Source organism: Vidua macroura, chromosome 4 (assembly GCF_024509145.1).
Source record: "Vidua macroura isolate BioBank_ID:100142 chromosome 4, ASM2450914v1, whole genome shotgun sequence".
NCBI lineage: Eukaryota > Metazoa > Chordata > Aves > Passeriformes > Viduidae > Vidua > Vidua macroura.
In genome coordinates this window covers 71,131,209-71,153,477 of record NC_071574.1, presented here as the reverse complement: position 1 = coordinate 71,153,477, position 22,269 = coordinate 71,131,209, and the positions used below count along the sequence as shown (strand labels likewise).

Here is a 22,269-nt window from a genome sequence, read left to right as displayed (position 1 = left end):
CCCATGGTATGGGGCATGCCAGACCCTCAGGGCTGCAGCCAGCACTGAGGCTGCTCCATCAAACTGTCCTTGCCCTGTACCCAGGGAATCCAGGGAGTTTTCCCTGTGCCACCAAAGCTGGGGCTTTTCTGGGCAGAGATTGCCATCAGGACCTCACGGGGGACAATGACACAGCTGGCCCTGAGTATCTTCTGGGGGCAGTCACAAGGGTCACAGATGAGAGCATGGATGAACCCTTCCAGATGGACACACAGGATTTGGGATGGCAGTTCAGGCTGAGCTTGAAGCCGTCCTGTCCTGCTGCCCCTTGGGATGATGGGGACAGATCAGGCAGGTCATGGAAAATCCTTCCTATCTGCCCTCAGGTGCATCCTGGAGGATGCCAGCCTGGATCCAAACCCAGGGTTCTGAGAGCAGATGAGGAAAAGGGGGGAAAAAATCCCCCTGAGGATGAGGACTTTGGCCAGGGCAATGCTGGTGGATATCCAGTGTGGCTTGCAAAATACTCCATGGCTGGATAATTCCTGGTGGAAAGGATCCCAGGAGCTCTCCAGGCCATCCTGCTGCTGGTGGACCCTGGCTGGTCCATTCAGGGCTTGAAAACCTCCAAGGATGAGACAAAAAAACCTCCCTGGGACTGTAGAAATGTACCTTGTCACACCCCCATGTCACCTGCCGAGGTTTCTCTGGGGCTTTGCCCACCTCGCTGCAGCCTTCAGAATAATTTTGATTTCTTCCCTTACTGGAACAGCTCAAGACTGGCGTGACCTGCCAGGTGCTTGGCTTTTAATTCCACTCTGCCTGCTTTTTCGGATCCAGAAAATCCTGTGGATTAAAACTGGGATAAAACACCCAGAGATGAGGAGCTGGGGTGGAGGAGGTGGGCTTGGGACAGGTGGAGCAGCTTCTTCAGGATGAGCAGCAGCCATGCCCAGATCGATTTACTGCTTATTTTACTGTCAGTAAAGGGTTTCCAGGAAGCTGTGGCTGGGTGTCCATTCCAGGAACACCCTCAGGGAGCTGAGAGGGAAGGCGGGACAAGCAGGAGGGCACAGAGCCAAGGCCGTGTGCTCCACAGTGCAGATTGTGGCTGTGCTTTGCCACGATTCCCCCTCCTGCCACGTCCTGGGGGATGGGGACAGGGTGGCAGCAGACTGTGTCCCCTAAACACAGCGACCAGCTGAGGGAGGAAAACTGATAGCAGAGTGGGAGGACTGGCCAGGGAAGGTGGAGCAGGCTGCACTGTTCAGGCTTTGTCAGGGAACAATGGGGCCTTTATTGGGGAAGAGAGGTGGTGAGGCTGGCAGGGACAGTTTGGTGCACAGAGAGTTCCTTGGCCAGCTGGGGGACAGGGCATGGGCATGTGGGATGGGACAGTTTGGTAGCCAGTGTCCCCCTAGCCAGCTATGGGGGCAGGGAACTGGGACATGGGGTGGGACAGGTTGGTACACACTGGCCAGCTGGGGCATGGGGAGATGGGAAATGGGAAATGGGAAATGGGAAATGGGAAATGGGAAATGGGAAATGGGAAATGGGACAGATTTGTAACCAATGCATCCCTTGGCCAGCTGGGGGGACAGGGAAATGGGCTGGGACAGTCTGGTACCCATCATGTCCTTTGGCCAGAAAGTGAAACAAGAATCAGGGACATGGGATATGGGATATGGGATATGGGATATGGGATATGGGATTTAGGATTTGGGATATGGGATGGGACAGTCTGGTACCCATCATGTCCTTTGGCCAGAAAGTGAAACAAGGGACATGGGATATGGGATATGGGATATGGGATATGGGATATGGGATTTAGGATTTAGGATTTGGAATTTGGAATTTGGGATATGGGATGGGACAGTCTGGTACCCATCATGTCCTTTGGTCAGAAAGTGAAACAAGGAACAGGGAACAGGGATATGGGATATGGGATATGGGATATGGGATATGGGATATGGGATATGGGATATGGGATATGGGATATGGGATATGGGATGGCACAGGTTGGTACCCAGATTGTCCCATGACCACAGCTGGAGGAAACTGGGACACAGCAGATGGGACAAGGGACAGGCCAGTTTGGTACCGAACACCTCTGGAGGTGGGACTTGTCACCAGGTGCCGCTGTGAGCCCCACAGACGCTGACATGACTCTCCTTGATGTGGGTCTGGATTCGTGGCCACCCTCCCAAATCCTTTGCCATCAGGAATTGCAGTGAGTGCTTTAAGAGCTGGTTCTGAGCACCCTGGGGACCCTCACAGCTGAGGGTGAGGAGCATCCCATGCTGGGGACATCCTGAGTCAGGTGCTGCCACCCACTCCAGACCAGAGGAGCTTTGGGGATGCAGGAATCCATCATCCTGCCGGGCTGTCCCTTGGCAGCCCAACAAGGAAGAGCCAACTGGGTCTTTTCATCTCATTTCTTTTGTTTCAGGCTTATTATGTAAATAGCTGATGCGGCCCCCATAATGAGAAAGTAGTTTCCCAGAATACAAAAGGCTGTAATTATCTCATTAGCAGGCGGAAAGGAAAAGGAAATGTTTCTAAGCCGGCTCACTTTTATTTCCCACAGCAGCCCGAGGAAGTGCAGCCCCCAAAACCGGGACCTGCCTGCCCCTAAACCTGCCACCCCCTCTCTTGAGGAGAGAAAAGCAAAGTGTGATCTTCCTGTCTCAGAAATGGGTTTGTACTGGGAGGGCTGAGGGCTTTGAGGATGCTGCAGGTCCCTCTGCAGACCCCTCAGTGCTCTCAGGTGCTGGGACAGGCGTAGCTGGAAAGGGTCAGGGTGGTCCCCACATTCCCAAATTGGATGTTCCTAGGCAGGGCTACCATGCTGGGCAGTCCAAGTCCAACCTCCCTGCTCCAGCTAGGGCACGTTACTCAGGATTGTGTCCAAAAGTCAATCCAATCACAAGTCCTTTGCACAGAAGGATGGAAAATGTGCAGATGCACAGCAGCCCCACAGCCCAAGAGGTGTCTGAGGGTGGCTGCAAGAATCTGCCACTCCTTGACCCTCCAAGCTGCCTTCCTGAGTTTGCTTTTTAGAAAAAGATCTGCAGTGCAGGGATGAATGGGAAAAGAGAGGTCTGTGACCTGGGGAAGGAGCAGGAGTTGTTCTTCTGACTTCACTTGGCTTTTGGTTGTGGAAAAAGCTTGTGGTTGAAAAGCTGGAGATCTGCATGTTTTTGCAGACAGGTTCAAGTGGGTTCGTGCCGTATTCCAGTGGCAGAGGAAAACCTGGCAGCCACCAAGCCAGGATGGGGGGAAAGGACTAGGAGGAGGTGCAGAAAAGAGCCACAAGAGTTACTTGAGGGCTGGAAAAAATGTCTGTGAGAGGCAAGAAAAGCTCATTCTGTTCCCCTCTTCAGACTGAGCAATTTGAGAAGGGTGTAGGAGAACAGGAGGTGCTGGGGCACTGGAGCCAGGTGGGAGGGGAGCTGTGGTGTCCTTGCCTCTTGAATCAATCCCAGTGGAGGAGCTCTCAGCCAGGTTTGGGACCAGCACGGCCATAAGGAGGTGGCAAGTGACAGCCTGTGACACACAGGAGGCAGAGCAGTAGCTGAGTGGCCTTTTTGGAGGACATGATGTACAAGAAAAGGTGAGGGAGAGGAAGAGGGATGTGACTGAAAGCTGCACCTGAAACTAAGAGGACAAGAGGGAACAGCCTCTAAACAGGAGAGGTTTTAGACTGGATATTAGGGAAAATTTCTTCCTGGAAAGGGTTGTCCAGCCCTGGCACAGCTGCCCAGGGCAGTGGTGGAGTCCCCATCCTGGGAGGGATTTAAAAGCCATGTGGATGTGGCACTTGGGGACATGGTCAGTGGTGGCCTTGGCAGCGTTGTGGGAACAGTCAGACCCCGTGGTCTTAGAGGGTTTTTCTAACCTGAATAATTCTGTGATTCTATGATTCTACAAGTCCAAGTCTTGGGTTTCAGTGGTGGTTTTTCCCAGGGCTTGTTAATGCCTCACTGGACACAGGTGGCTTTGCTCCCTTACAGGGTCTGTGTCTTCACTGCTGACCCATTCCTGTCCTTCCCACTCCACGTCTCTTCCTGGATGAAGCTGAAATTATCACAGCCATTCTTTTCCCACCCTCTCTAACCTGTTCCATCACCGCAGGACATACTGACTTTTTCTCCTCCAACCAAACCAACCCCTTGGCAGCGCTGCCAACAAACTGGCAGAGCCAACCCCAGAGCTGTAAACACGGGGCAGGTGTAGGCCCTGCCCCTAAAAAAACAACAGAACAGAGCAGGGTTTCTGGTGTCAGTAACTGCTCGCTCGTTAAAGCCCACGCAAACAAACCTGACTAATGAAGGTCAGGGGCACACCTGTTACCACAGTTGGCAAGGGGGGGAATTTTTGACCTTTCAGGTGCCTTTGTTGCCCGTGCTGCCAGCACCACATGCCTGGGATGGGCACGTGTGCCAAGCCCCGCCTTGCTCTGGGGCTCTTTGCTGGAGCTCTCGTGCTCAAGACCGATGACTGATTCCCTTCTCCAGTGCTGTGTCTCTCTCCCCAAGGCCTTTGTTGGGAGAGTGTTAACAATTAACCTCCTCAGGCAGAAACAGAGCCAGGCCTCCATAATTTAGTCTTAGTTAACCATTCAGCTGCTTATCTCAGAGCAATTTTTCTTCTTTCTAACTGGAAGGCATTCACTGAATGGTTTGGGTGGAGCAAGTGGAAAGATGCAGTTGTTATTTTACAAATCACTGTACTTACAATAACATCTACGAATGTCCTGGAGCTGCAGGCACGTTGGGAAACCTTGGTAAGAGGTGGACATGCAGAGTTTGCTTGGCATAGCTGGGGAAAAGGACATTTCACCCCAGATTTTCTGCATCAGGCATCAAAATATTGCTGCCTCCGAGGCGAGGCTGCTGCAGGAAAGGCCAAGAGGCCACTGTGGTTGGATGGGATGGGGAGGTGGTGCAATGTGGAGTGTGTGGATTCCCAGTGTCCCTGGTCAGAGAGGTCACCCAGCCATGCTCGAGGGTGACTCTTCTTTCTTCCAAAAGGATGGACTTGGGAATGAAATGCTGATAAAGGCAAAAACACTTGGCAAAAACTCATGGACAGGCTCAGCACCCCCGGGAATCACAAACAAAGTCTGTGAAAAGTTCAAACATGAATTTTCAGTTCATGCTCCCATGGGAGGGAAGCAGTTATCGTGGAATCATGGAATAGTTTGGTTTGGAAGGGGCCTTAAAACTCATCCCATTTCCAACACCCTGCCATGGGCAGGGACACCTTCCACTAGCCCAGGTTTCTCCAAGCCCCATCCAAACTGACCTTGGGCACTTCCAGGGATTCAGGGGCAGCCACAGCTTCTCTGGGCACCCTGTGCCAGGGCCTGCCCACCCTCAGTCAAGAATTTCTTCCCAATATCCCATCTAACTCTGCCCTGTCAGTCTGAAGCCATTCCCTCTTGTCCTCTTGCCCCAGAGATGATGAGATTTAAGGAGAAGAAATGTCCTGGGGAAGTTTCCTCACATTCCCTCAGACCTGGAAGGAGAAAAAAAGACTCTCCTGCTCTGTGCCGGAGCGTGGCAACGTTATTCCTGTGCTCAAAATGTGATTTCACAGTTCTGCCAAGGAACAACCAATGTAAAATCTGACTGGGAACTGGCCAGAAGATACAAACCCAAGGGCTGTTGTTCCTGGGAAAAAATGGCCCTTTTAGGCAAACAAAGCTGTACTGTCAGGCATCTCTCGGCACTTCTGGAATCTCCTTAGTAACATATTTGTAACACTTGTCTGTATGCTCTGTTTATCAGATCCCAGGTTTGCAGTAAACATAAGCTAAGAACAAGGGTTTTTTTTTCAGAATATTTTCTTGGATGATTCCCAGTTAAAAGAAAATGCTTGTTGTGTTGGCCTTTTTTTTTTTTTTTTTTTTTTTTTTTTTCTTTTGGAAGGATCAGACTTTCCAGTGACCTCATCCTGCCCTCAGAGAGTCAATGTAAATGTGCAAATGTCACTGTGAAATTTACCCAGTGAGGGAAAAGTAACCTGGATTTCTCCCTGGCTGGCTGGGGAGCACTTCAAGGAGACAATGCCACTTCCTTGTCTGGAGCTGAGACCTTCCAGCACATCCCTCCCGTGGTGCCTGGTGTCCCATAAAAAGAAGTCACAGCCTATAAAGATTCCCAAAGTCACTGAAAAGCAGGTTATTCCTAAATTAGGAGGACAAAAAGTCTTCCCTTGACTCATAAAATCCGAAGTGGTTGAGTGCGGCTTCAGGTGGGTGTTCTCCATCCTTCCTCATCACCCCACAGCCCAGCCAAGGTGCTCAGCAAGGACCTGGATTAACCCCTGGGCATTGTGCACTCATGAACTGTCAGTGGGGATGTTCTTTGGGAAGTGTCTTTAGGGTGTGACGGGGTCATGAGCCTTTGAGTGCTGCTGGGAGCACGTGTCCAAATGTCACATGCCGCATACGTGACCAGACCCTGCCACTTCTTGCTGCTGGCAGAGGTTTCGTCACTCATGACCAATAAACACTCGTGTTTTGGCTGTGGTGGATCCCCCCACGTGCTCATGTGATCCTCCTTTTACTGCCTGGTCTTTAGACTTTCATCAGGGAATGACATGAGATCATCTGCTGGGGACAGAGGTGCAAACTGCAGGGTGTCCTCAGCAGGGGCCACAAAGTACTCACTTAATGCTCGTTGATCTTAAAATCCCAGAATGGGTTGGTTTGGGTTGGGTTGGGTTGGAAGGGACCTTTAATACCATCTCAACAGCTCTGTGTCCTCTCCCTCTGGCACAGCAGTTGCCACATCTGCCACTCAGGCTGTACTTTGGTCAGGGCAGGGTGCTGGGAAAGGGGGAGGAGAATCCTCCAGAAATGCAGTTTAATAAAAGCAAAGCTGAGCAGCACAGACCCTGCTTTAACCTTTTTAATTCTTTTTCCATTCCATTATTAGTGCAAATAGCAAGGCCCTGTGAGGCACCACGTGGGAGCTGAGCTCCAGACCTCAGCTTGCTCTCCAGGGAAATAAACCCAGTTCTGCTTTGCTCAGGGAGGGCTGAATGAACATCCCTACCCCAAGGAGAGGGAAAACCCCACTGAAATGGGGATTTTCTCCATCTCCCCTTCCTGCTGAACTCTGCCATCCCTGAACCTTTCTCCAAAGGGCACCTCTATTTTTATCCCATCCACAGGGAAACCTGCACCTTCTGCTGCCCTTAAGTCCTGCTTTAGTCTCCACACTGTCAGGATGGGTTATCCTGGAAAACTTGGAACTGAAGGTGCCTGAGACAAAAGAAAAGCATCCATTCTGTCCCATGGGGACCGAGTCAATGAACTCAGTAGGGCGGGTGGGCAGTGGTCAGCTGAGTGGCCACAGCTGTCCACAAGCCACTGACCTTGCTCCTCTAGGTCTGGTTCAATCAGTCAAAATTTGCAATGCACCTTCTCCCTTCCTTCAGGTAATGATATCCTTGCCTGGTACAGGTTTGGATTCTCCATTATTCAATGAAGCAACAAAAAAAAAGGTTGTTGTAGGTCTTTTACTTCCTTAAATAAGATTTTACACCCTTGTGTAAAAGCTGATGAAGAGCATCTAGACATGTGAGAATTGGTCCCAAGGATAATTGGTCCCAGGACAACCCTAATGAAAGACAACTATTTGCATGTTATCCATGTCTCATGGCCTAGTTTTGGCCAACCCAGGGCACAGCCTAAGTAAGAATCAAATGGAGAAGGGGAATAAGGATTTAAAAGAAAATTTAGGATGCCACCTGCACAGAAGCATCTTTTTAAAAGCTCAAGTTCAGGCGAGCAGCAATCCCAAGAAAGATAGAAAATTGTGTTGCTTAAACCCTGTGGTGTCATCCCTAAGGGATGTGCTGGGGGGAGCACATGTATGAACCAGGACCAGGGATGGAGACCTTCCATCCCCATGGGAACACAAATTTACTCAAACCTGGGAAAAGTGACAGAAACAATTCAAGCTTGGGCACAGCAAACGGTTGTGTCTCACCGATGCTGTAGAGCCGTGCCTACTAAAATCCACGCAACTCACTCCCCTGGGAACCACAACCCTTGGATTGAGAAGATTAGGAGCTCTTTTTGATAACAGTGGGTGGGATTTGGGGAATGCTGCTCCTCCGAGGGGAGAGGAGAACCCCATCACCAGGACATAATTTTGATCGGCAAAGGCCACGGCAGACAAAAGGCATCTCTTTAACAACCCTTTTCCCTCCTTGTCCCAGTGCCACTGAGCTGTGCCTCCACCTCACCCCTACGCTGCCATGGCCACGCTAGAGACGCTGCCCGTCCTCAGTGACCCGGCCTACCCCAGCCCGGAGAACTTCCACGGCTTCGCCCCCCGGTATTCCCAGACCATCCCCAAGAGCACCATGGGGAGCGTGGGCAGCGGAGTGGCCAACGACCAGGAGTTCGCCATGAAGAGCGTGGGCACGCGGACGCAGAGCAGCGGCCGGCAGACGGAGGGGCCCCGCAACGGCTACTCCGCGCGGGAGATCCCCCACCGCTACTCCGGCGAGGAGAAGACCTACAAGTCGGAGAAAGTCTCCAACTCCCTCTACATCAACGGCGACCTGCGCAAGAGCGAGAAGGTGAAGATGGACATCTGCGGAAACGTGACCACCAACAACGAGAAGAACCTGCCGCCGCCGCCGCCCCAGTACCGAGAGCCCGGTAACCCACCAAAGATTTTGCCAATCTCCGGCAAGCTAGACCAGGTGAGAAACTCCTGGAGCAGCTGGGTGGCCGTGGTGCTTCTCTGGAAGCACAGACCGGGAGGCCTTGGGCAACGCTGCAGTCTTGATGGTCTCGTTTTTGTTTTGTACATTTTTATGCAGAGATGATATAATTCTTACGACTTTCAGGGGCGTTGTTAGTTCTTGAGGAACCCAAGAGTGTGACCACAAGTCTTCCACATACAGCTCATTTAAGTCACTGGCTACTCCAGCTTCCCTGGGATGTTGTGCTTACCTCCCTGAAGGATGGGGAGGGAGCTGGAGTCGGCCCCTGTTTCAGTAGGTCCAGCATCTGAGTCCCATTCCTGTTTTTTGTGTTTTGTGCCTTTTATAGGCAGTTTCCAACCACCCACTGACACCTAAAGCCGTTGTCTGAAAGCAGCCATGAGCATCTGTTCCCAATCCCAGTGCCCCTTGTAAGGAAAAACACTTGGGAACTACCCCTGTAAACGTTATCTCCCAGCCCAGCCCAGTCCTCATGGCTCATATTGGCTTCAGGGAGCGAAATCTCTCGGGCCTGGAGGAACAGAGCCCCAGACCAGCAGTGTTTTATGTAGCCTGCTGCTCTGCTCCAGTAATTTCCATAATTTGTGTCCAGTATTATTTCTGCAGCATTTGGTGGCCTTTTCTCCTGGGTTGTTAATCCAACAGCCCCTGCAGTCCATCTCAGTCTCACACTTGGTCTCCAGCCTGCAACCTGTTCAGTGGGGCTTATTCTGTTCCTCCTAAAAGGCATTTTCAGAATACCTTTGCTTCCTCCAGTTTAATTTTCACCTAAAATCCAATCTGCAGTAGGGGAGACTCAATCCCATTTTGAGGAAAATTTTGTTTCTAATGGAGCATTGATGGGAGAGGAATGTGCAAGGCTTTAAAATCCTTTCTAAATCCCCTACAGCTGCGATCTATTGTCCCCCAGCATTGCTTATGCCACAGAAAACACAAATTTCAAATGAAGAGCAGCTCCAGCATGTTCCTTGCCTGGTGTCACTGCTGTCACAGCTCCTACCTGCTCCTGTCTGAGGACAAGCAGGACATGAGGTCCCCCCAGGCACAGTCACTGCTGGCAGGAGGGAGATGTGATGCTCCTGAGGCCAAAGGGCTGCTAATCCAAGGGTTCAATTCAGCTTTCAGCAAAAGGGCAATGCAACCTCAAGGCTAGAAACATAATCAGAAAAAATTAGAGTTATTTTGGTCAGGTCTGGCAAGCAAGGGGCAGCCCTCCTTGTGACAAGCACTAAGAGAACCCAAGGAGTATTCTAGAGAAAAATCATGCAGGTTTGGGGTGAGTCATGACGGTTTCTTTTCGGCTAGAGGAAGGGAAGGCAAAGTGCTGCCCTCTGAGTGACCACAGGTCCCTCATGTGCAACCCCAAATGCGTAACAAGGTGGGATAAGGAGCCAGCCCAAGCTGCATAAGCCCCACCCTGTGCCGATGTGTCTCTTTTGTGTGTTGTTACCGAGCCTCCTGCTGTGTTTGATGCCTGGTCCTTTTTCCTTTTTGCAGAGCAATGAGCCCTTAGTTAGACCCTCAGCCTTTAAACCAGTAGTTCCTAAAAACTTCCATTCCATGCAGAACCTCTGCCCGCCGCAGAGCAACGGGATGGCAGAGAACAGAAAGAGCTTGAACCATGCCAACAGCAATAGCCCGTCCGCACCCAAGGGTGGACTCGACAAGAGCAGCCTTAACAGGACTACAAACCAAGGCGGGGGGCTCTCGGATTCGGGCCGTAACTCGCTAACGAGCCTGCCCACCTACGGCACGGGCTACAGCCAGCACGTGGGCCCCATGAGCGCCTCCACGAGCCACATCAACCGCATCGGGACCACCTACGTGGAGAAGAACATCGTGGGATACAACGGGATATCTACCTCAGACAGCGGGCGGTCCTCGAGCAAGAGCACCTCTTCCTTCAACAGACTGAACCATCTCAACGAAACGATGCCTTTCCACTCGCCCTCGACCGACGACATCATCCAGGACCTGGAGGACCGGCTGTGGGAGAAGGAGCAGGAGGTGCTGCAGATGCGGAGGAACTTGGACAAGAGCGAGGCGGCCATCTTCCAGGTGTTTGAGGAGAAGCAGAAGATCTGGGAGAGGGAAATGGAGGACCTGAGGCAGAACTATGCCAACAAGTTGCAGCAGGTCTCCAAAAAGGCGCAGCGGGCTCAGCAGGCTCTGCAGCTCCAAATCTTCAAGCTCCAGCAGGAGAAAAAAAAACTCCAGGACGACATGGGACAACTCCTCCAGCAACGAGAGGAGCTGGAGAAGAAATTTGTGGCTTTCAAGAAGGAGCAGGCTGAGTTTCTCCCGAAGATTGAAGAGACCAAGTGGGAGGTAAGAGCATTGTTGTAACAGGCCGTAAATGAGGTTTCCATTGTGGGATCTGGTGACCCAAAGTACCTCCCACATGCCCTAAGTGGAGCCCACAGATAACAGCCATGGGTTGGTGACCTCCAGGTAACAGGTGACACTTGTCACCCCATTTGTCTGAGTCCCAGGCATGTTGATTTCAATTAAGCTAAAATAAGCACAACTTTTTGTGCACACCCTCCTGTGCTGGTTAATAATTTGACTTCACAGTCTGGTCACTCCAAGTCGTGACATTCAAAACCAGTTTCACGGAATACAGGTCTTTCCACACAGGTACTTGTGCCTGCCAAAAAATGGGCTTAAGTCGATTTTCATTAAATTCTTTTACCATTTTCATCTGGGCAAACCTTGAAACCGGTTTTCAGATATTTGATCTTTTTAAATTGAAGATATAAAAGTAACTGAGCTAAGAATGACATTGACAGCCATGTTTACCTCATGTTTTCCATTGTAACACACTTTTTTCGGTTGTTAATAAGTTGATCTCTCTTAAAAGGCTGAAAAACAAATTCCTCTTTCTAGTTCTCCTGTTGAGTCCTACATAACTTTTTCCTACTGTCCCTATTTTTAGACCATTTTATCAAGGTCTGCTTGTATAGCCAGTGCTAACATAACGTTTTTTCATCTTGAGCATGTGAAGAATTTTAATCCTTCCATGCACAGGCTAGAAACTTTAAATTTATTAAGGGTGCAGAGGCAAAACATAGCTCTAGAATCAAGACGACCCTATTCTGCTAATCCTGATGGAAAGACAATGAAGCTGGGATTAATTAGGCTCTGAAATGTGCCATTTGCAGATGCTCAGCAGAAGGTTTGGAATTGAGCCCCGCGGGTTTGTGGGTGGGAGAGTAAAATGAAGGCAGGAGCGAAGCATTGCTGGTGGGCACTGCATCACTGGGCTTGGCAGTTTGGGCAACTCCAGCTGGGAACAGCATCAGGTCCCTGAGAGCCAGGAAAAAACACAAAGTGGGGGACAACCTCTAGGTCTGTGGCATGGTCTGGGTCCTGGTGAAGGCTGGGTGCTTGAGCAGGGCTGTTTTGTGGGCAGTGCAGAGGACAAGGAGCTCCTCGCTGCCATCCACCAGCCTCACGAGTGCTCTCCCCACAGGTGTGCCAGAAGGCAGGTGAGATCTCCCTGCTCAAGCAGCAGCTGAAGGACTCCCAAGCCGACGTCTCCCAGAAGCTCAATGAGATCGTGGGACTGCGGTCGCAGCTCAAGGAAGGTAAGAACTTCCTCCGGGAGAAAGAGGAGCAGATCCTCACCCTGAAGGACTCCTACAGCTCCAAGAGCGTCAACCTGGAGATCTGCGAGGGCGAGCTGCAGAGGAAGATGAGCGAGGTCCAGGTGCTGAGGGAAAAACTGAACCACTGTGAGCTGGAGGTCTCCGGCCTGAAGCGGACACTTGCCAGCATGGGACCTGCGGGGTCTTTTGGCGGGGACCTGGGGGAGAAGCTGCGGGACCCACTGGCCTGCGAGAGCGACGAGGCCAAGATGCAGCGGCAGAGCGAGGACAGCGTGAACACCCTGCGGAGGGAGGTGGAGCGGCTCCAGACGGAGCTGAAGCTGGAGCGGCAGCAGCGGGAGCAGCAGGTGATGGACTTCGAGGAGGAGCGGCGCACGTGGCAGGAGGAGAAGGAGAAAGTCATCAAGTACCAGAAGCAGCTGCAGCTGAACTACGTGGAGATGTACCAGAAGAACCAGCTCCTGGAGCACAAGGTCAATGAGATGAACACGAAGGCCACCAGCCCCCCGCACACCGAGGAGAAGAAGACGTGGACTCCCTCCAGACTCGAGCGGATAGAGTCCACCGAGATCTGAGGGGGGACCAAGGCGACACAACGGAATATTTTATTGCTGTGCATGTACTACCTACTCAAGCCAGTGATCTTCCGAAGGAAAATGCGCTCCCGTCGGAACGGTGTGGGCATGGTCCCACCAGGCTCCATCACCCTTACTCTCCACTTCTGTGCTCTGTAGGTGAAATAACTGCGGATGTGCGTTGGTTTGCTATCGATAATGCGACATCTCGTCTGGGTTTTTTCCTAGTACAGCTGGTGAGGGTCAATTGGCTCTTTTGTAATCTGCCCTGACTGTTAGTTCACTAGAGGCTGCCACCTCCTCTCCTACAATTCACCCTTCTTCAGTTGGTTGTTTTAGAGGGTTGTATTCAGTTTCTTTGGTTTTCCAAGCATTTACGTGCAGCAAAACAGTTCAAAGTGGCAGGTTTGTTGTTTTTTGGGTTTGTTGTTTTTTTTTTTTTTTTTTTTTTTTTCCAGGACGTTTTTAGCCACATTGGCTAATGGAGCAAAGCTCTTGGGATGATGAGTGCTCTGCATCAAGTATCCTGTCTAGACGGTGGTCTTAGTGAAGTCAGTGCGAGCTTGGCCACTGATTTCAGTGAAACCAGACATATCTCTACCAGACGACTCCCTCTTGCCCTGGTTGCAAGAGGTTAGGACATCCTTGAGGAGCAGGATGAGCCTCTCCTGGTAACAAAAGCCAACAAGGAATGATGTCCCAGCAGGAGCCTCTCTGGAGGTCAGCAGAGCTTAACATATGCTGCGTTTTCACTTCCTTGTGGTTTCCTCCTGCAGTTCCACTCCTCTCCCAGGTTGTGACCAACTCCGGGAGCAGAAATACCCTCCCACCTCTGCCTTGGTCCCCTTACTCTTACTCTATACCCAAGCTTGCTACAGCAAGAAAAAAGCTTGGAAATCCGAGCTAGTTTCCCTTCCCAACAGCCCTCTTACTTCCCAAAGTCAATGGAATCGAGGTTTGGGGAAGCCTCCAAACCCATGGGATGTTTATGCAAACTGAAGCTTTAGCAATCTGCCCCGAAAGTGGGCAATTGTGCCACCCTGTCCCCAGACAAGTGATACCTTGGTGCACTCTCTTGGTCCAGGGTCTGCTTAAAAAACAGCACTCAAGCCTCACTCAGGAGTCGCAGGGGGGGCACGGCAGCATCACAGCTGGACTGCAACGGCCAGCCTTCAGTACTGCCATTCCAAACAGCACCCGCAGCCATCCCACGGGGCATCCCACACCCCAGGGATGGAGATAATAACTCGCAGGCCTAGCCCAAGAAAATACTCAGCTACTAACTCTGAGCATGAAAGAAGTCGTAAGAGGGGAAAATGCTTAAGATCACGCAAGTGCTTATGCCCTGGCAGAATAATAAACCAAATCCTACGTGCACAGTCACCGAGGCAGCAAAACCTGGCATTCTGCTTTAAAATGTGGGAAAGGTGAGCTCGGTTCTTCCTGTCACGGACAATTTTTTACCACGAGTCACAATAAAGAGAAGAAAAACGTTGCAAAGTGGAGTTTGCGCTGGCCAAAGGATCAATAGGAGTGGGGATTTTGGCTCTTTGCCCTGGGGAGCAGCTAGAAGAGAAAAATTAGAATTAGCACTGGGATGTCTTGAAATGTCTGTGAGGTGACTCCAGGGCAAATTTGGCCAGATTAAATTTCATGTGCATACCAAGGAAGAACCTGGAGGCATTGAGGGGCTGAAGACCTTCCAAACAAAAGCCCTGAAGCCGCACATTTTCCAGGTTCTGTCTCCCCAGAGCTCTCCTGTTCATGTCCAGGTGTGACCTTCAGTTTGAGAACAAACATTGTTGTGATGAGCTCCAGACTGAGCAGAGTGGAGACTGCAGTTAGTCCCACCAGCCCAAGTCATCGGACAGTGCCACTGGTGGTGACTGCCAGAGATCCCTGGAGCCATTGAAAATGGAAAAGTGCCAAGACCAGGGCATTTCAAGATCCCAGCTGACAGTTCCTGTCTTTTCCCACCAGTTCTGCCAATGTCTTTGGAGCTGGAGGAAGACAACTCATGGAAAACACCAGGGAAGCTCAGGCCAAGCCCCTTTCCCTGGATCAGCCATAAAAGGGGGATTAGGTCAGGTCTGACTTCTGATGGGTGTGGGGAAGAGCCCTACTGCAAATCCTGAAGATGCTCCAGCGCTCTTGGACATCAGGCCGTGCACCCCAGCAAGGAAGGAGTGCAGCTGCCTGCCAGTGCCACACAGCTGCAGACTCTGCCATGCCCAGGGAGACATCCACACGCACCTGGCCAGGCAAATCCTAGAGCTTCCTCCATGTCATACTCCAGGCCTTCCAGGCAGAGTCAAACATCCCACAGTGTCAGGGTTGGAGATCTGGTGTCTTGCACCAGCTCAGCTTTCGTTTCACATCGGACAAGCCCACGTTGTCCTCCTTCCCAAAGCAGGTGTTTGGTGTCTGTACACCTTGGAGGAGGAAAGGCCCACTCCCTCCACCTTCCTCACTGCATCACATCAACCCAGAGCTTCAAGCCAGATCTGAGAGACCTTGACTGTGGACATTCTCTGGATGACAGAGCCTTGCAGTCACCCATTAACACACTCTGCTGCTGGTTTTCCCTCTCTCGGGATTCTCCCAGGATCCCCCAAGCAGCACCCCCAACTGTCCTGCAGAAACCACCCCACCCCTGCTATGGTGACAGAAAATACAGATGGTTTTGGGAGCCACAAAGGATTCCTGTGCTTCAGGATTCCTCCCCACAACTGGATGTGCTGCTCCCCATCAAGTCCTCTCCCCTGTGCCAGCCCTTTGCTCAGCAGAGATGGAGCAAAATGATGGTGAGACACCTGGATTCCTCTTGTTTGTGCCCAGGTGAAGCTCACCTGGCTCCTTCCAGATCTTTTACACTTTCACAAGTTGAGGAAATCTCTCATCAAAAGCTTCGTTGAGGCTCTGGGGTCTTAGCCCTGGATTAGGACAGCCAAGGGGTTCCAAGCTGGCGTTTGGGTGACATATCCTGGGAATGGCCAAGGAGGCTGGCAGCCTGTCTCTTGGAGGCTCAGGCAGGGCTGATGAATTGTTTTGTCCCATGCAATTCCACCCAGAGTTTGGGCTTGACCATCCCCCAGCTGTCTCCTCCACCTTGGAGCTAGTGGAATTCAGCATGACATCCTGGCTCTTGTGTCATTCTCCAAGTCCTGCCCCCAAAATCCTCCCTAACTTGCCACTGGCCACCAACACAAGCTGTGGCCGTGAGGGTCTCAGCTCAGTTACCCACACACGGGGTCTACAAGCATTAGAGGTGCTCTGGGATACCCAACACGTGCAGCTGGACAATGCGAGCCAAGATTTTTGGGAGAGCCAGGCCAGTGGTGGCAGTCCTGGAGCAGCTCTGGCGTCACACGACCCCCATGTACAGCGTCCAGTGATGCTCCAGGCACATCCACACGGCAAACAGAGGACACAGATCAGCTCCAGTTGCTTCCATCCATGGGGATGTGGGCTCAGCAGGCTGTCCTGGTGCCAGGGAAGGTCTTACTCTGCAGTGAGCGAGGCTGCTTTGCTCCACCACCACTCCAAGGCTGGCTGCTATTACTGTCCAGCAACCCAGCTGGGCTGATTCCAGCACACCCCTCTCACCCCAGGGTGAACACCACAACCAGGGCACGTTGTTGTGCCTCACACAGCCCCACTTAGCTCCTGCCACTGTCTGCTGGCAGCTGGTGGCCCCAGTCCTGCTGTCACTGGTGGTGGTCACTCGCCTCCGGGTTTCCACGCTCCAGAGGGGAATGGAATTGTTGCTCTTACGCTGTTGTACAGAGAGAAGTGTATTTGGATGTAAATAAGAGCCCAGCTCTGTATGTTGATGATTAAACAGAGACAAGAAGGCTCTGTGGCTTCTCTGTTGGCGAGGGGGGCTGAGCGCTGCACACACGGTGCTCAGCACCCCAGCCTGGGCCTGGCTGCACTGGGAATCTGGCCTTCAGCACCTCCCAGGAAAGCAATCCACTCGGGATTAGCTCGGCCTGGTGTCACTCTGTTCTGCTTTGACGCTTGCTGTCACCCTGAGCCAGGTTTGCAACAGCCCCCTGGTTAAGGGTGAAGTCCCCCTCTGCCCGTCTGGTGTCACACCCAGACTCCGTGCAGACAGTGGTTCCCAGAGTGTCCCCCTGAGCTCCGCCCATGGAAAGGACTGTCCTGCTCCCCTCCTGCCCCTTGCAGTGGCACTTTATAGCGAGCTCAAGGCAGCGAGCTCACGAGAACATGACCAAAGATCTCCACAGAGCACTGGGATGCATGCTTGGAGCTGTGTCCCGGCTTTCCTGCAGAGACACGAGGCTGCTGTGGGCAGGAAAAGGGGAATGAGAGCTGGCAGAGCACATGATTTCCTTGTGTCCCACACGGGAATGTTTACAGGTCCATAAGGGCCTTTCCTGTGCAAAACAGGACAGGATAGAAAGGAGTTCCTGGGTGAGGTGATCGTCGCCAGTTGGTGACACCAGTATTCTCCACAGCCACACCAATTAGCTCCACCCGTCTCCCGTGGAGAATATGGACCAGGGGCTGTTCCTAGGAGTTGGGATGGATGCCATTCCCTTTCTTCTTGAGGAGAAGAGAGGATGCACGCCAAGCCATGCATCCTCTTGTCTTCAGGCAACTTCATGCCTCTCATCTCAGAGCAATAGGTCTCCTCTAGGTTACCAGCAGACACCACTAAAGAGTCCAGTCAATTGTTCTGGCTCAGTGGGAATTGTCCAGGAAAATGGGCACTCTGAGAGCTGGTGGTCTTGCTGGCTGCCCCCTTGGTGTCCTCTCCACAGCTCACCCCAGGGCATCCTCAGCACCTTCCTTACCAAGGAACCAAATTCCAAGGTGAAGGCAGCGTGCTCTTCACTTCTCTTGCTTGGGGTGTTGAAGGCATCTCCACCTGCCTTTGCTCCATGAAGGCTCCTGGACCTGGCAGGAGGCCAGTGGGAGATCTGTGCTCCTGAAAGTGAGTGTTCAGGTAGGTCTGGGCCTTGGGCAGATGCCTCTCAACTGTGCCTCTGCTCCCCAGCCATTCTCTTCTCCACTCCATCCCTGGGATAGGAGAGAGCCCAACCCATAACCCAAACCTTCAGTTTAAGCCTCGAAACCCCTTTATATAAGTTACTGTTTACCTAATCCCCTTGCTAAAGATCTGTCCATGTGCCCTGCTGCTCCTCTGCTCCAGCTCTCCAGGCTCTCCTGCCTCCTTTTAGACCATCCCCATGCCACTGGAGCAGTCAGTGCCTCTCCCAGTGCTCTCCCAAGTACATCTGGACAAGCTGGAGCTACAGCCCCCACTGAGAATGGGTTATCCCAACCCTGCTGCCAGGAGCTTTCCAGAACACTGATCCTCTCCTCTCTGACATCCCCACGGCAGCTCCATCAGCCCTGCTTTACCTCCAAGGACAATCTGGCTTCCTGCTGAGGGACATTCCCATGGCCTGCAATCCTGTGGGATCTTTGCACAGGGTTCCACACCATCACCACCAGCTCTGGAGCTCCCTGGTCCTTCCACCCTCCGGAAAAAACAGGGGTCTGAGGGGTCTGCGAGGTCCTTAGGGGCACGCAGGACCCTGCAGTGTATCAAGGGGTTGGGATCACATCCAGCTGTTTGCAGATATTGGCTTCCCAACAGGATGTCCCAACTGCCATCAGCACCAAGCTCCTGTATTTTCAGGGTAATCCTCCTCCCTGGTTCTCCCAGTGACGGGGATCGTGCCAGGTCTGGAGTCTGGACCACGCTGTGTCTCCACAGCTCTTTCACAAATCTGTTTTCTCCGGCAGGAAGTCTCTGCTTTCTGTCCCAAAGCAATAGGTTTTTCCAGGAAGATTTCTAAGGGACTCCTCCCAACTCTGACACCTGCAGGCAAGCCAACATTCCCGTGAATACCTTCACAGCTCCAGCCCTGGCCTCAACTCCTCCGGAAAGGGATGCAAGCTCCAGTCTGGCTCTAAACAACCACAGCGGTCTGAGCTTGGTGGCCCCGTTTATCCGGAGAGCCCAAAGCTTCCCCCATCCAGCAGGCCACCAGCCTGGACACCCAGGAGGTGTGACCCACGCCCTCCTGGTGCCCATCCCATGGCTGTCACTGGGTCCCTGCAGCAGCTCTTCTCCGCGTGGGAGCCGCCGGGGTGTCTGAGCTCACGGAGTCACGCTCGGGTGGCAACCAGTGGGACGCTGTGGCTCTGCCATTCCTGAGCGCCAGGCTGGGAGGAGAAGGCCCCCTTCACCCCTTTCCCGCGACTGAAAGGAGCAGAACACGTGCGGGCAGAGCTCCAGCAGCGGCGCAGGAGCGTCCCGGCACCGCCCGATGCTGCACACCCGGCTGATGTGTCTATGCAGTCCCTTCCCAGGCAGCCGTGTCCCCGCAGAGCCCAGCCCGAGGCCGCGGCTCCTCCAAGGTGTCTTCGTTTGCACTCTCCAGGACCTGGAAATCGCTGTGAGCCCAGAGGAGCCGCGCTGGCCTTTGCCCCGCTCCGGGCACCACACCGGGGAGGGTTTTCCTCGCCCCAAACCGATGCAGGTGGCTGAGCCGTCCGTCGCCCAGCAGATCCGTCGGTGTCCCCCCAAAGCCCAGCTCCCCACAGGGAAGAGGGCGGGTTGGGCGAGGCTGCTGTCCCACTTCACCAGCAATAACAGGAGCTGCGCTGGCGCCAGGCCGTGCCCCTCTGCAGCACCTCCTGCGTGACACCCCTCGTCCCATTCCGGACCTCTCCGAGTGTAAATTCAACCCCAGCCTCGTGCTTTCTTCCCTCTCGTTTCCTGACGCCTCGGTGTCTCTCTCTCTTCCTCTTTTTTTCCTCTCTCTCTCTCTGCTCTGACTGTGAATTCAAACCAGAAGTGTTCTGAACTCGACTCCGTTACTGTTCTGTCTCTGCGTCGACTGTTGCTGGTTCTCCGAACTGCGTTTAAATGAGACTTTGCAAAAAAAAAAAAAAAAAAATTCTTAAAAAAACCCTAAAAAAAAAAAAACCTAAAAAAAAATCTAATAAAAATCTAAAAAAAAAAAATCTAATAAAAAAATCTAAAAAAAAACTTTAAAAAAAATCTTTAAAAATCTAAAAAAATTTTAAAACAAAAATCTTAAAAAATTATATATATATAAATATATATATATACTTAAAAAAATAAATAAAAATATTTAAAAAAAAAACTCCATAAAGTCGGGTGTCTCTCCTGTCCACTTGGTCACTTCCAAACACTGTTGTCTTGACTTTGCCTCTGGTTAAGTGTGTTTAAAGACAAAAGGTTGAACAAAAAAAAAAAAAAAAAAAAGAGAAAAAAATTAAAAAAAAAAAAAAAAGAAAAAAAAAAAAAAAGAGGCAACTTGCACCATTCTGGGGTTTTTGTACAGCAAACGTGTATCTGTTTCAGAGGTTCTTGTTGAAACTCTACCACACTTCCCAATTCCCTGCTGGCCTGTTGTCTGTTCCCATTGGGTTCTCCAGATGTGAAGAGCTACCGCCTTTGCCATTTTCTACAGTGAATATATAAATATATCTGTACAGAGGTATGTATATATATAAATAGACACGCAGATCTATATGTATACGTATCTCCAACTCTCCTCTCTCTCGACCTGACTGTGAAGGATTTTTATTGGGCAAAATAAAATGGAGAAAGGCCCCGTTTTAAAAACAGGACTGCGTGGTTTGTCACAGCTGGGAGAAGGGGGGAGAACCAGGGGGATTTTGGGGAGCTGGTGGGGGGAAAGCCCCACCTTGGGTGAAGCAGCACGTTCCAGTCCAGCTGCAGTGGTGGGAAGGCAATTCCCCTTCCCCTTGCCTCCCGTGCCAAGCCCTGGCTTGGAAAGAGCACATCCCCCGCTGGAGCATCTCTGGGGCTTCCCTGATTTCCCCTTCAGGTGGCTGAAGGAGCGGAACATGCTCAGAATGCATCAAATTCGTGTTGGATCCCAGATGCTGGGAGTGAGGATTTGGATGCAGCCCCCAGGCCGAGGTCCGTCCACCTTCCCTCGTAAGCAGGGAGGAAACACCACGTCCAAAACCTCCCGCAGGTGCAAGAGATAAACGTCTTTTTTTTTTTCTTTAAAAAGACAGCAATTCCAGCCCTTTTCCCGATGGCAGGGAGGAAACACCACGTCCAAAACCTCCCGCAGGTGCAAGAGATAAACGTCTTTTTTTTTTTGCTTTAAAAACACAGCAATTCCAGCCCTTTTCCCGATGGCAGGGAGGAAACACCACGTCTAAAACCTCCCGCAGGTGCAAGAGATAAACGTCTTTTTTTTTTTCTTTAAAAAGACAGCAATTCCAGCCCTTTTCCCGATGGCAGGGAGGAAACACCACGTCCAAAACCTCCCGCGGGTTTTTACTCAAATCAATCCCACCCTACTCTGTCAGCGTCACTAAAGGCAAGAGATAAACGTCGTTTTTTCTTTAAAAAGCCAGCAATTCCAGCACTTTTCCCGATTGGCAGCTTTATGGGAGAGGTCTCCTGCCCTCTGGTGACAGAGGTTGAGTCAGGGATTCCTTGAGTTCCCTCCCTGAGGTGCCATCAGCCGGCGTGGCTCCCCTCCAGGCCCCTGAAAATGCCATTTCCTCCCTTGCCGGGTGACCTGAAGGAAGAGCTGGACAAGAAGCAAACGTGGTGGAAATATCAGGAAGGGACACAAGTGCCCAGTGAGGTTCAAGGCAATATTTAAATCGTTTGCCAGCGCTGAAAGCCTGCAGCGGACAGGAGGAAGATCTCTGGCAACAGTGGAGCCGTGGTTGTTGGAAATACTCAAAATCTGTGTGGCCACAGCCCTGGCCAAGGGGTGCCAGGGACTCAGAGGCAGCTGAATCCCCCCGCTCTCCTGGGACAGCTGCAGTGACACGAACCTCCCCCACACACCCCACTCACGACCCCAACCCACCGCAGCGAGGGGGCTGGTGCCTCCCTGGGGAGGGGCAAGGACATCCCTGGGCGCGCAGGCACCCAGCGCGTTTCCGCAGCCGCGGCCTCACAGAGCCACGGGACGCTCTGCCTTGGAAGGGGCCTCAAAGGCCATCGATCCACCCCCTGCCGCGGCCAGGGACAGCTCCCACTGTCCCAGGGTGCTCCAAGCCGCGTCCAGCCTGGCCTTGGGCACTGCCAGGGATCCGGGGGCAGCCGCAGGGCTCGGGTGCTCGGGGCGGCCGCGACGCCCCAGGGACACCGCCGGGAGCCCCGGCACCGCCATGGCGGCGCCCACGGCGCCCACGTGACCCCGCGCACGTCACGTGATCTCTTATCACGTGACCGTGCGGAGGTGTGGGTCGGGGGGGCGAGCGCCGCGCGCCGCTGGCGCCACCCGCCGGCCGCGCGCGCCGGGAGCCGGAAGTGGCGTCACCGCCGCGCGACCGGAAGCGGCGGGAGGAGG

At 52.4% G+C, this 22,269-nt stretch overlaps 1 protein-coding gene across 2 annotated transcripts in view; it reads left to right on the top strand.

Moving 5' to 3' along the window:
• LZTS3 (leucine zipper tumor suppressor family member 3) overlaps positions 1-19,862 on the top strand; it is a 46,568-nt gene extending 26,706 nt beyond the window's left edge. For both annotated transcript variants that reach the window (XM_053975219.1, XM_053975220.1), the window contains exons 2-4: positions 8,215-8,706; positions 10,228-11,058; positions 12,203-19,862. In XM_053975219.1, the coding sequence (XP_053831194.1) occupies positions 8,254-8,706; positions 10,228-11,058; positions 12,203-12,913 (1,995 nt within the window). In that variant the 5' untranslated portion in view covers positions 8,215-8,253 and the 3' untranslated portion in view covers positions 12,914-19,862. The remainder of the gene's footprint in view (positions 1-8,214; positions 8,707-10,227; positions 11,059-12,202) is intronic.
• Positions 19,863-22,269: the final 2,407 nt, after the last annotated feature.